Source organism: Haliotis asinina, chromosome 16, assembly GCF_037392515.1.
Source record: "Haliotis asinina isolate JCU_RB_2024 chromosome 16, JCU_Hal_asi_v2, whole genome shotgun sequence".
Lineage (NCBI taxonomy): Eukaryota > Metazoa > Mollusca > Gastropoda > Lepetellida > Haliotidae > Haliotis > Haliotis asinina.
The window spans coordinates 39,542,005-39,555,488 of NC_090295.1; the positions used below are offsets into that span (position 1 = coordinate 39,542,005).

Here is a 13,484-nt window from a genome sequence, read left to right on the forward strand (position 1 = left end):
GGTCAAAGTTTAATACATGCAATTACATGAACATGAAATTAGCTTAATGTTTTATTTACCATTAACGGGGAATACCCTGCCTTCTTTTCAAAACCGTTGTCGGCATCTATGGACACAATCAAATATTACCACACGTTTTCATTGATTGAAATGTAACCGAAACATTGCAGTCAGTATTATTAACGTTGAACACGCTATGACTTCCTTCCTAAATCGAATACTTAGCGAGCCAATTTGAAATGTTGCGTAGGGTCAACAATCAGCATGAACACACGACAGGGAAGAACTTGACACATACAAAATAAAAATTCTAACCAAGCACGTTCTGTCCGTCTCGGTGTGGGAAAACTATACATGTGTGTAGATGTAATGTGAAATTTTCCCGTTCCTAAAATGAACACAGGATTATATTCACTGCTGGACCTGCTCATTTTGTATAGCCAATGGATTTTATGAAAATGAATTCGGTTCAATTAAATGTTCCAGCGATGCATGTTCTAACGACTGTTGAGGAGATACAGATTAAACAGCAATAGAGAATGTCGTTTTGCATAATGTATGGCGAGTATTCGCGGATTTCCTGTTTAAACCGACACCTTTAAGTGACAAGTCACTTTTGATCCCTGACGCGTGTAATGTGCCCCGCCCCCTTTGACCCTATGTCAATAAGTGAAGTTGTGACCCATTGACCCGGAAGCACTGACCGGGCACGCGCATCTGTCAAAGAAAGATGGCGGTGTGGCAAAACAAAGATTGGTGTTCAACTAGTTGTCGGCAAACTTTGTTACTGCTGGTAGCATGATAATTCCTCAAAATGTATTTGGCGAAGGCAAAGAAGCAGCTCGAGCAACAAGATGCAAAAGAGTTGCAGGAACGACGGGATCGCCATGTCGAGCGAGGATACCAGAGGTCCAATTCCACGTCTGGTATACCGGATAGGGTGCAAAAAGTTACCGAACTCAAACTTGATGATTTGCCTGATGGTGCATGTTTTAGACCCAAAAATGTCTTACAGGGCGACCAGAAAAGCAGCGAAACCGCTGTGCGACCTGCTGAGGTAAGAATATGTTAATTTTATAGATTTATTCAGTGAATTACTTTTGGATGGCGGATAAAACTGTTTGTTTACGGTTTGAAAGGTGTCAACTTACCAAGTCGATAGGCCTATTGTGTTGAGATGTTTATGTATCCACACTTCACTTTACACAAACATGTTCAAGCGTTCCATTTTAATTGAAATGGATTTAAAAAATGCACTTCAACACTGACGGTAGGCTATATTTATTTTACAGAGCAATATGGGTCAGATGGACTTAATGTTGGTGCATCAAGTAAAATATTGATTATTAGCCAGCTGAAGGATTGTTTGTGTTGGCAAGTTACACGTGTTACCAAAGTGCTGTATTTGGTATTTAGTAGAAATTCAGGATAATATCTGATGATTGGCTTGTTAGCTGTGATATTATTCTAATGTGTTTATTATCTTTTTTTAATTGAGCTCTCTTTTTTAAAAATAATGACAAACGATGGAAATCTGATCTAAATGGTTCACTTGTTTGTTATATTTAAGAAATAACATTGTAGTTTATGGATAAAATGCGTTGTCTAATCTCACTTCCTTGTTTCTATATATCTTAGCATTATTTCTTAATTACCTTTTTGAGTTTTTTTAATAGTGATGAATATTAATTGATAAACATTACATATTTCCTGAATTTTCTTTCCTTTCTCGCTCCTGACAAGATGTTATCACCAAAACCACCATGCTCACCCATTATCCACTGATTACAGATTAGGTTATCAGTGATCTTTCCAGGCTTTCTTTTTATAGCTGACTGTTGACACACATACAATGGCCACATCCATTGTTGAACCCAACTTGTCATTAATAAGATCAACTGGGAAACAAAGACTGACAATTGCTACTTATCAAAAGATTCTGCAAATAGCCACATGGTCTTGTAATCTCGTCAGATATTCAATAAGGCCCCCAAGTGAATTGAGGATCTGGCAGCTGTTTGACCCTGAATACACACTCAGACTGGCAATCAGGATTGTAAGCCCAGGGCAAGGTTCACATACATTAATCTATATCTACAGTGTTAAGCCTACCCCATGGGTGGCATTAGTTGACCAAGTGATAAAATGTCTTTGAGTTAGGACTTGTGTAATAATTAATTCCTGATAAGCCATTCCTAACTGATGGAGAAAGAGTTACTTCAGGGATAATGTACAGGTACCCATTCAAAAGAAGACTGTATTCATTTTTGAGTGACTTTATCACTAAGTCCAGTGACTGAATTTGTAAATTGTAGTTATAAATAGAAGATAATGGTAATGTTAACTTAGGGATAGTAGTTTCAGAAATATGTGGTACCAATTTATATGCGTTTACTAATTATTGAACAATATTCTTGCAAATTTGGTGTATTATGCTTCTTGCTTATGGGCCTCATTGGCAGTTGGGTAGCCTAGTGGTTCAAACATGTTTTTATCATAAAGAAGACCTGAGTTTGATTCCCCTCGTGTGTACAAGATGTGATGCCCATTTCTGGGCTCCCTGCCTTGATACAGATGGAATATTGCTAAAAGTGACATAAAACGGAATCCACTCGCTGACATTCTTAATTACCTTTGAGCATCTTGAAATTAAAGATTGACTTGTTTTTGAAAACAATGTTTGTGATGTGATGTGATGTGATGTGTTTTTTTTCTCTATTTCATACTTGTTTTACAAATAATAAGAAGTGTAGAAGACGCATATGATTGTGGAGTAATGGTAATAAATGGTTAGGTTTCCCTGAAGTTGGAACCAAATTGATTCACTACCACTCTATCTCTGACAAGTATTTGAACTTATTATGTCAACTGTGATTATTATATCAGATATGGTAGTAAGTTTGGAAACATGGAAAGTTCTCTGTTTTTACTATAGTTGGTATGAAGTATGAAAAACAACATTTCATGGAAAAAAACATTTGAAGAATCAGAGTTGCAGTATTAATACTTTTACAGTTTTTGTGTATTTGCAAATTACTTAAAGCATGTCTTCTTTGATATTTTTGAGTTCTGAATGGGATTTGATTTATGGCAGCAGATATATGTATATCAAACATGGAATTTTTCTATGTTACCTCATTATAAGCTCAAAAGTTGAGTAAGTTTATCTGTGTCATGTTTACCTTCTGTGCCCTAGCTTGATGCATGTTCATTAATGTAGAAGTCCCTGAATGGATGATATGCCCACTCAGCAGATAGGAGCATCAGCTGTGAGTGCCACAACACAATGCCACAAGATTTGCACATGTCTGTGTTACTGTGTATGATTGTTTTATCGATTAGGGCTATACCAGTCATTGATTTGACACCATAAGCACACAGCGACAAGATAGACAACCCTGTTGGCGGACACTGCTAGTTCATGTCATACTGCATGTGATCACAGTCTGACATATCTGTGTAGACTGAATCACAACAGACAGTTGAATGACCTAATTAGTCAGCTGTTACAAAACATAGTGCCTTTGGTCTGTGTGTTAGATGTATTCAAAATGAGGCCTGAATGGTTAATGGGCTTTTGTCACAGCTGTGCACTGGAAATATGTAACTGGCCCCTCAATTTGTTGTGTAGCACCAAATTGTAATATTATTCAAGATTTAACTTTTATTTTCTTAGTTTAGAGGTACACTTTTTTAACCTGTCTTCAGTCTATTACCAGCTTTAGCATCAGTTTCAGATGAGCTGAAGGGAATAAGACTCCATTTGTATGAATACCTGTAAATTAAGAGCATCATTGACTGCATGTTAAGTATCACAATGAATTCCATAGATCAAGACCTATATGAACAAAGTGTGACATGATGGTATTGTGTTGGAATATAGGTCCCCAGCAACTATGCTGGTCACGAGAGACAACTTACGAATTGCATGGCCACTCACATCAAGTTGTTGGGTGGTGGGGTAGCTGATCTTTATATGCACTATTGAGAATTAAAATGAATTTCTAACCTGAATGAAAAACTTTAAATACAGCATTACTCTCAACAAAAGTCAGAATTGACTTGTCTACCTATCCATATTCACAAAGAATGGTAGAATAACTGAAACAAAAGAATCAAGGGTTCCTTGTTTATAATTATGTGCAGCAGGAAATCTCAATATCCATCCACACTACACCTTGTAATTTAAAACACTAGATAAAATGCAGCAGGCTCTGAAAATAATGGATTGTGACGTATACAATAAGTACTTGACTTCAACCTCATTCTACTGGGTGAAAATGAACAGTAATCAGTCCATGGTAACTAAATATTTAATACATGAAGTGTTGGGGACTTTAATTTGTTCTGAAAAGCATGTTGAACTGTAGATTCATCAGGAATGGTGTTTAGTATAGATAGAGTAATTGCGTATTGTCAATTATATAGATTGCAGTCTTCAGAATTGTAGAGAGAGGGATTTTGAGATTTGCTTCCAAAGTACTTTAGTCTAAGGAACTTAAATCTGTAACCCTCAGCACCTTTATATAAAGACACTATGACTTTCATGCTTACTTTCCAACACTGCATTATATTGTGGTATATTGCATTGGTAAATGACAGAATTACAGTAAGTATCAGGATTGGCACCATGTTTTCTGAGTGCAGACATTAATCCGATTACATCATTGTCTTCCCAGCTAAGGTTTTGCCTAAGGGTACCGCAAGTGCAAGAATTCCCAATTTGGATCAATAAACATCCCATTTAATGTAAATATATGAATATAAATGTTTCATGTAATGTTAAAGTACCCCCGAAATTAACAAAATAATAATTTTCTTAATTTGCCCTCCAACAACACATTGCACATTGCCATTCACTAAGAAAGTGTAACTGCAAATATAACACATGTAACAAGTGTTTGGTTGGAATCCTAGATAATATTACAGTAGTAAGATCCTGCATAAGAACCACACACATACCAGAATTTCACCTTTTGCATGGGTAGGTAGGGAATCAAATTCATTACCAGAATTGCTGTCTTGTACATTACTTTTATCAAATCTGAAACTGACTCAAATCACCATGGAAACACAAATTGAATAAGTGAGCATTACTAAGTAGTATTAACTGTGGAGGTGCTCATTAATGTAATATGCCTAGTGCAGTGATGCAATAAATTACTGTAAGTCATTCAGCTGATAAACCATAAACCTATCATAAAAGGGTACAGATGAAGAACATGATGCTGATTAATAGAAAAATCCATCTTATGTGAGATTTACAGAGGCATGCTGTAAATGATATTCTTTCAAGTATCCATCCTTCGGGCTGGTAATCTTATTTTAATTTATCATGATTTGTTGAGCCGTTGTCGTGTAGAGTTGTTTGTGTCACTTAGGAAGCCTTGTGTTGAAATAGGAGCTGTAAGGCAATGAAACCATTGCTGGTGTCCATCTCATTGTTGTGAGATTTGAGACAGCAATCCCTGGACGTGTAACACCCATTGAGTGATGTCGCAGGAACCCTTGACCTACCACTTGATAAGTCTGTCTATTGTTACAAGGTTGTGGATTATAGTCAGAGTCAATCACTCTTGATCTCCACCCTACACGTATGTGCCCGTGTTAATCCCTTAACGTACATTGCACAATGAGATATAAATCACTGGCACAGTATTGACCTTTGAGTTCGACATGATTAATTTAAAGTGTGAAATAAACAAATTCTTCATACAAAATAACCAGTAGGTATTTGTTTCAAAACGAAACAACACATATTTGAAAGTATTTGATGTCTTAACAATGAGAAAACAGGAATAAATTCCTAAATTCATTTTACAGATAAGAATAAAACTATGAGAACAATTACATTGCTTGTGAGTCCTTTGCACCAACCTCTAGTTGACACAGGTGTAGACACATAGTTCTCCTTTCAAAATAGTCTGTCTCTTGCCAACATGAAATGACTACTGAATGTAATTATTTCCCAGTTATAAAATCCTGTATAATCATTTTCCTTATGATCAGGAAATGACAATTCACTGACTAACATGCCATTAAAGATTAACAACGACATGAGGCTAGAAAGGGGGCAAGGGAGTTTAGGCTGCTATAAAATGTTATATCTCCCAATTGAATTTAATATTACAATATGCATTAAAGCAACCTCAAATTGTTAGATTATGAGTAATATTAAATGAAGTCCTGTGTCTTGACAGTTAAGGATATGGTATGTATTCATTATGTTGAGTGAGTGAATTTAGTTTGATGCAGCTTTTAGCAACAATGTTTGCAACATTTAAGCAATACTGTGGGGACACCAGACATTAGCTTCACACATCGTGCCAAGGAATGTGCTTTTACCTCCAGGCTATCATTGCCCTGTTATGTGTATAGTCAATTAGTGAAAGTGAGTGAGTGACTGAGTTTTACGCCACACTCAGCAATATTCCAGCTATATGGCGGCGGTCTGTAAATAATCGAGTCTGGACCAGACAATCCAGTGACCAACAACACGAGCATCAATCTGCGCAATTGGGAACCGATGACATGTGTCAACCAAGTCGGCGAGTCTGACCACCCAATCCCGTTAGTCGCCTCTTAAGACAAGCATGGGTTGCTGAAGGCCAATTCTACCCCTAGTGAAAGTTGATCCTTCCTTTATTTATCTCCCTCAATAGGAACAGTCACTTTAAGTGATTTAAATGTCACAGTTTTGAAAGTGTTTGCTTGGATTAATAAATCTTTTTGCCAAACCAGTTGTGCAATAATCACAGAATATTTAACATGAAAATCAAACTGTTCTTGACATTACAGTGATGTATAAGAAGACTTACTGAGCCTACAAATTCAGGTATGACTGCAGGAGACCAATAGGACTCCGGAACCCTCCCATAATTACCACTGCTATGTACCAGGAGATTTCCTCTTTGCTTATCAGATAATTCCTGAGTAGATAAAAGTTACATGACTTATGCACCCAGACTCCAGTCACTTATCAGACCCAAATCTTCAAATTTGTTGAGTAAGCTCTGCTAATGATAGCCTATTTAGTAACACTAAAATTTGCTGAAAGTGATTATCAGGAACAAGTTTGTCACATGATCATATTTGGTGCAGCCTGAAAAACATAAACTATTTTTAGTTCATGCAGGCCATTCATATAGAGTTGATAGCTTTTTTTCCATTGTCTTTAGTTTTTAACAAATAGATCCTCTGCTGACATGCATGTCATTATACGGAAATGTAAAATCTGCAGGTAGATGGTTTGCTTATCCCTTGATGCAGAAACAAAGACAGTGGTATTTTTTTTCTTTTTTGTTTAGAACAAACGTAAAAGGGCACACCTGGAATAGATTGTTAAATATGATACAAAATATTCTTCCTGCAAAGGTTTGGATTTGTCAATAAAATGTGTGGAAAATCTAAAAGAAAATTGAAAAGGAGTAGAAGTATTAAGTCAAAGTAGGGTCCATGGCAGCTACTTAAAATAGTGTATCTGAAAACCCCCAAAAGTTTCCATGGTAACCACATGAAATTTGGTATCTGAATATAGATGAGTATCTGTTCGTCCTTGGAGGAAGTTTAATCTTACTTGGAATGTGATTTGTTTCTCACTGTCTGGACATATGGAGAGTCCATTGGCAAGGCAATGAGAAGGTAGTGAATCATTTGCACATGACTGGGACATGTATGAATGAGTTTAAAAGTAGAAAATCACCTACATTTGGTAAGTTCATTAAACATGAAGGACGCTGGAACTTCCTTTAGTTTCTGACAGTCATCCAATAACCATTGTGACTGTCAGTTGAATTAAGAGTGTGGGTTAATGCATTTGTTTCAGTGGAACAGTATTGGAGTTGTTTCTGTGTGACACACTGACAGCATTTAGCAGCTTTGATGTGCATTGTGGAAATTTCAGGCAAGAGGAGGTCTCCAGCAAGATTTTGGTCAGTGGTCAGGTGTTCAGTGAATCAGTGCTCAGTGTAGGTTGCACATCAACGTACTGTAGTGGCATGGATCAGTGTTCATAGTATCACTCACTGGATTGTCTGGTCCAGACATGATTATCTGTAGTCCTCATCACACAGTTGGAACATTGGAATCTGGTGTTAAGAACGTGAAATAAGTATGCAAATTATTTGAAGCAGTGATGTATTGTTTTGCCAAAGATTATCTTGCTCAATACCGACCAAACAGTTATCTGGGCTGATATGACTCTTAACTCATCTGGGAATTCTGGGTTACAATTCCCCAGCAACCTGATTGTTGTTCCTAATATCAAGCACTGGTTTGTCCTGATTTGATAATCTATGGTCACTGTTACAGCACTTAAACATTGCTGCTGTACTGAATAAAACACAAACAAACAGGTTTACTTTCTTCAAAGGATGTCGTTGGGAATAATATGTTATAAATAAATTTGATTTCTTAACATGGTGTTGCACTATTGTGCATATTGATGTTAATAGTTTTTATATTGTCTGCAACCTTTTATGTTAATGATTAAATCAGCAATCATTGGAGTCACTGTTGTCATCTGTTTATAACTATTGATTTCCAATATTTTTGTGGGTTGACGGAGGTATAATCAGTTTGTAATCTAGTTTTTATGTTTACATCTCCATAAACAACCAAAAATGTGTTGAAAAAATATTATTGTGGTATTGATATCATTTGTTTATGCTTTGTCCATAAAAGAAAATAATATATTTCAAAAAATATTATCATCAGGTGGAGTTCTCGAGGTGTGCTGCTATGATATTGTACTTCAGTCAAGAGACCCCTTGTAATGTTAATGTTCAGGGTGTTGTGGGAAGGAGAGGGGTATGTGAGCGTTGGAATGTGGTGTGTGTGTTGTGTTTGCGTGTGTGCATGTGTGTGTGTTGGGAAGGGATAGGAGGGGTGTGGGTGTGTCCACGGGTGGAGATGATGTGTTTGTGGACGGGTGGGAATGGAATATTGCTGATGGCAATCATACTGTAGTATTGCTGTCATGCTACATCAAGTTTGTCTGGTAAGACTGGAGTTGTCAGTTGACAATAAATAATTCACTAGCTAAAGCTAAATCTGTTCGTTAGAAGATCAGGTTTCTGAATTGATTTGTAACACCCTCTTTTCCTCTAGCATTTTAGGTGTGTTTGGCTGTTCTGTTCTGTCAGTGATGTTTCTTTACACTTCAGAAATAGTGTTGGACATGTACATCTATACATCTAGTCCAGCTATTTTTCATATATTTTTTCATTATATTTTTCAGCGTGGTACACCTTTGCCTCTTTCTTTAACTAGGTGATGACATCTGTGAATATGCTGATAAGAATAGTCTTCAGTAACCCTCACTTGTTTTTAGTGACTAACGGGACCGGGTAGTCAGACTTGCTTACTTGTTCGTTTATGTCATTGCAACCCAGTTGCATAGTGCATCATGCTCATGCTGTTGATCACTGGAGTGGCTGGTCCAGACTTGATTAATTACAGAATGCCTTCATATATCTGCAATATTGTTGAATGTGGCTTTAAACAATAAAAACAACCAACCAGTATTAGTTAATAATACATACATTAATATAATATTACAATAATAAATAATATATAAATACAATAATGTGTTTTATGGTAAAGAGCACAGTCACTCACTCTGACGGACACAGAATGTGGTTTACATGCTCCATTCACATCAGTCTGTGGGAAGCCCATTTCTAGTGTCCCCCAATGTAGAATATTGCTAAAACATAACTCACTCACTCACTTGCATCAGTCAAGAATTCTCAGGAAAGTGTTTCGAGGCAGTGTTTGGAGTACAGACAGTTTGGGGATGGCTGTGTCTATTTATAGGCAAGCACATGTAAGAGATAGGTGCGAGGAGCTGTGAGGAGCCTGCATGTATATGCTCTTGATGAGACAGGAATGTTTTGCATGTTTTATCACTGTCTGAGCACCCACTCACCTTGACTTTACCTGTCTGGAGCTGCAACTTATGTTCGTCATTGAGGAGAGAAAAATACTAGTTTTTCTATTTTGTAAGCACAAATGATAGCAATGTCTTTGCAATATGCCTTGTTTAAGTTTCACAAGGAGCTGATGTTAGTCATCACTATTTATAGAGTGAAAAATAAGCGTGTCAAGGTATTTTGTGAAGCCTGTTCACGAACACTTCAACTCAGGCTGAATAAAGGAAGATATTGTCTGCTGATTTGTATGCAGGGCGTTAGGTGGAAGGATTATTAGTACAAAAACTGATTTGAAATTGAAGATATTTCTGTTTTAGTGAATTTTGTTCGTCATCACATTGATGAATACATTACTGTTCTCACCTTAAACAGCTATGTAGTGTCATTGCATTCCTACATCATGTTCATAGTACAATCACTGGATTGCCTGGTTTAGACCTCAACATACAGACCATAGTCACATGGCTGCTGTGTGTGGTGTAGTCTGTTTCACTGTCCCGGAACCACATTATTTTCCCAATTTCAAAGCCCTCTCTGCAATGCTAAAGCCCTACATGAACAAATCTAGATTTCCTCAGGTTCCGAATCTTTGGTCTCCCTGGGGCTCCTTTTCAATTTGTATGGGTTAGTTTGTTACTATCAAAATAATATATATTCAGAGACTAAGCGTTAGTCTATGCATAGTGTTTCATAACAGAGCAGCATTGCTGAAACTATCACCACTTAATACCACCTGAAGCACAATTTCATGATGATGTTGAGCTGTACCCAGCATGGAAAATGAAAGCGACTATGAGGACAGCGAACTGCACTGAGATTCTGTAGTATTGTCTGATTAGCATTAAATGTCATTCATCTCACTTAAATGTCTGCCGGCTGGCAATATGTCTAAATAGAGTCCTAGTCAAGAGAGCTTTGGGAAAAACGTGATTCCAGGAATTGCTGATAATATTACTTCCATGATTATAGCCGACAGACTATACAGGGATGCCTTTCTGGAGGCTACGGAATTAGATAGACTAATGTGATATGCAGTGTTGCACTCATTTATTGATTAGCGATTGAGCTTTCACATGAGTTGGTCTATAAGTACTTTCTTAGCCTGCTGTCCAACTGCATGTGACTGGTACTGCTTCACCAGCAAAACGGCTTAGTCTCTTAACTGATGCAGTTGATTCTGTGTCAATATTGCATCAATTTTGTCTGCATTTGTGTCGTGTGTAGACAGTCTGGAGCCACTACAAGCTTCAGGGGATTAATTACTGTACTGTGATTGGCCATAAGGGCATTGCCTTACCGACCATGTCCAACCAGGTCTCAGTTTGGACACTGACAAGGAAACACACTCAGAATTGGTGTGTGCTTAGTGTGACTCATTTTTGAAACTGTTATTAGAAGTTATGATGTTTTATATTGCAATGGTATCAGTGGAAACCTCAACATTTTCCCCTATTTTTGGGGATTAATCTGATTTTGTAGGTGATAAGAAATGGCCTTGGGGTGGTTTTTTGGCCCAGACATCTTTGATTTGACATTTGACAAATGTGAATGTAATCCAGGGCCCAATTTCTCGAAACAAACTTAAGTTTTAACTCAAATCTCAAACTGAGTTTGACAATATGAAACAGCTGAAATTTTAACTCAATTGCATTTTTTAGACTAAAAAAGTTCAAACAACTAAAGAAATCTGTCCCCCAAATTCAGATTGTCTACTATGTTTGAGCTGGATACCAATTTCCTTTCATTCTGGAAAATGGGTGTTCTTGCATTTTCTCAGATTTGAGCAAAAACTTGAACTTAAGTCAAAACTCAGACTTAAGTTTGTTTCGAGAAATCGGGGCCAGGCTATTTTGATACCAGCTCCAATTTTACTAATTGAGCAGGTCGTATAATACGAGTTGTATAGCCTACAACTTTGTCATCGTGTTTGTTATTAGAGCTGATTAGATTGATTCTGAAGTGTGTGATATGATTCATGTGAAGATTTTTATGGCATAGCATTCCTGAAGGAAAAGTGTCAATGTTCTGTAAACTACAAATATAGTGAGTGATGGAGTTTAGTTTTACGCCGCACTCAGCAATATTCCAGCTATATGGCGGCATTCGGTAAATAATTGAGTCTGGACCAGACAATCCAGTTATCAACAGCACGAGCATCAATCTGCGGAATTGTGAATCGATTGTATGTGTCAACCTTGTCAGCCAGCCTGACCATCAGTTGCCTTTTATGACAAGCATAGTCGCCTTATATGGCAAGCATGGGTTGCAGAAGACCTATTCTACCCTGGATCGTCACAGATCACTACAAATATAAACACAGTAGGTACAAAGATATTGACCAGGACAGATATGCCATTCCATTTTGAAAACAAGCATTATAAAGACATAGAAACAATATGAGGATTGGGAAAACTGTTGTGAATGTGATACCAGGGATTATGATAACAGATTTTCACTTCCTGTTTGTCTCATCTTGTACATACTGTTTCCGATTCTCTCCATGAAGTATGTGAATGAGATGTAGAACAAGGTGAACTGTATCATGTTTCAATTTTGAGCTGTTTATTGTAAGTGGCAAGCCTAATAATTTTTTCACTCAGAACAGCTAATGCCAACATTGGTGATAAGCCACACACATTTTTGATGCTGTTCTTTACTGATTTTCTAGTCCATTTTGAATTGTCTGAGTTGGAAAATGCATTAGTGAAACATCAATAATTCATGAAAAAATGTACTGACTTGAATATATATTTGATGTGTATGAAAAGAGGTCACAGAATATGTGCTTTCCTGGATTTTTAAAATGGAAATCTAAAAATAATCATGTGTAAAGTGTTCATGTGAGATTCAGTTCCTTCCATATTTTTAGAACATCCAATGGCAAAATATATATTACATCCATTGGGATTGTATTTGTTGAATATAAAATATTTGTGGAACCAGAAGTATGATATTATCTGAAAATATTTGTAAGAAAATATGGTTATTTTTACCTACTGATTAGGAATTTTTGTAGGATTGTTCTGTAAACAACAAAAGAAAGTCTGATTATAAAACGTCTACGTAGACCAGCATTTGGCACCAACAACCTAAGGAGGGAAAAACATTTTACCAGGAACCCAAGCTAGCAAGTGGGTCAATACTTCTATCTCTGGCATCTTTATCCAAGATAAGAAACATAGGACTCACCAGTTCTCAGTGTCGGCTTTGTTTCCCTTGTTCCTTTCTGTTTTCCAAACACTTAGTTAAAACTAGCAAAGATGTTGCCATAGCAGTAACATCATTGTGAAGTCACCTGTGGAAAAGACTCAGGCAACCAATATGAAATGAGTATCATTGAAAGGTTTATTTCTTTTCCCTTGAAGTCGGTGTGTTTGGTATAGATGAGGCCAGCCTCATGTCCATGATGTTTACAGCTGCGGCTGTATAATTTAGTGACATTGAATATCTTATTAGTTTAAAATGACCATTAGTAGGTTTTGAATAATTAACTTAGATTCTTGTTCAGGGTTCATAATCATGATTTACCTTCACAACTGTAAGGAAGTGCAG

At 36.9% G+C, this 13,484-nt stretch overlaps 1 protein-coding gene across 2 annotated transcripts in view; it reads left to right on the forward strand.

Moving 5' to 3' along the window:
* Positions 1–715: 715 nt before the first annotated feature.
* The window catches only part of LOC137267861 (tensin homolog), a 163,445-nt gene continuing 150,676 nt past the window's right edge, over positions 716–13,484 (forward strand). For both annotated transcript variants that reach the window (XM_067802297.1, XM_067802298.1), the window contains exon 1: positions 716–1,057. In XM_067802297.1, coding sequence (XP_067658398.1) covers positions 815–1,057 — 243 coding nt within the window. In that variant the 5' untranslated portion in view covers positions 716–814. The remainder of the gene's footprint in view (positions 1,058–13,484) is intronic.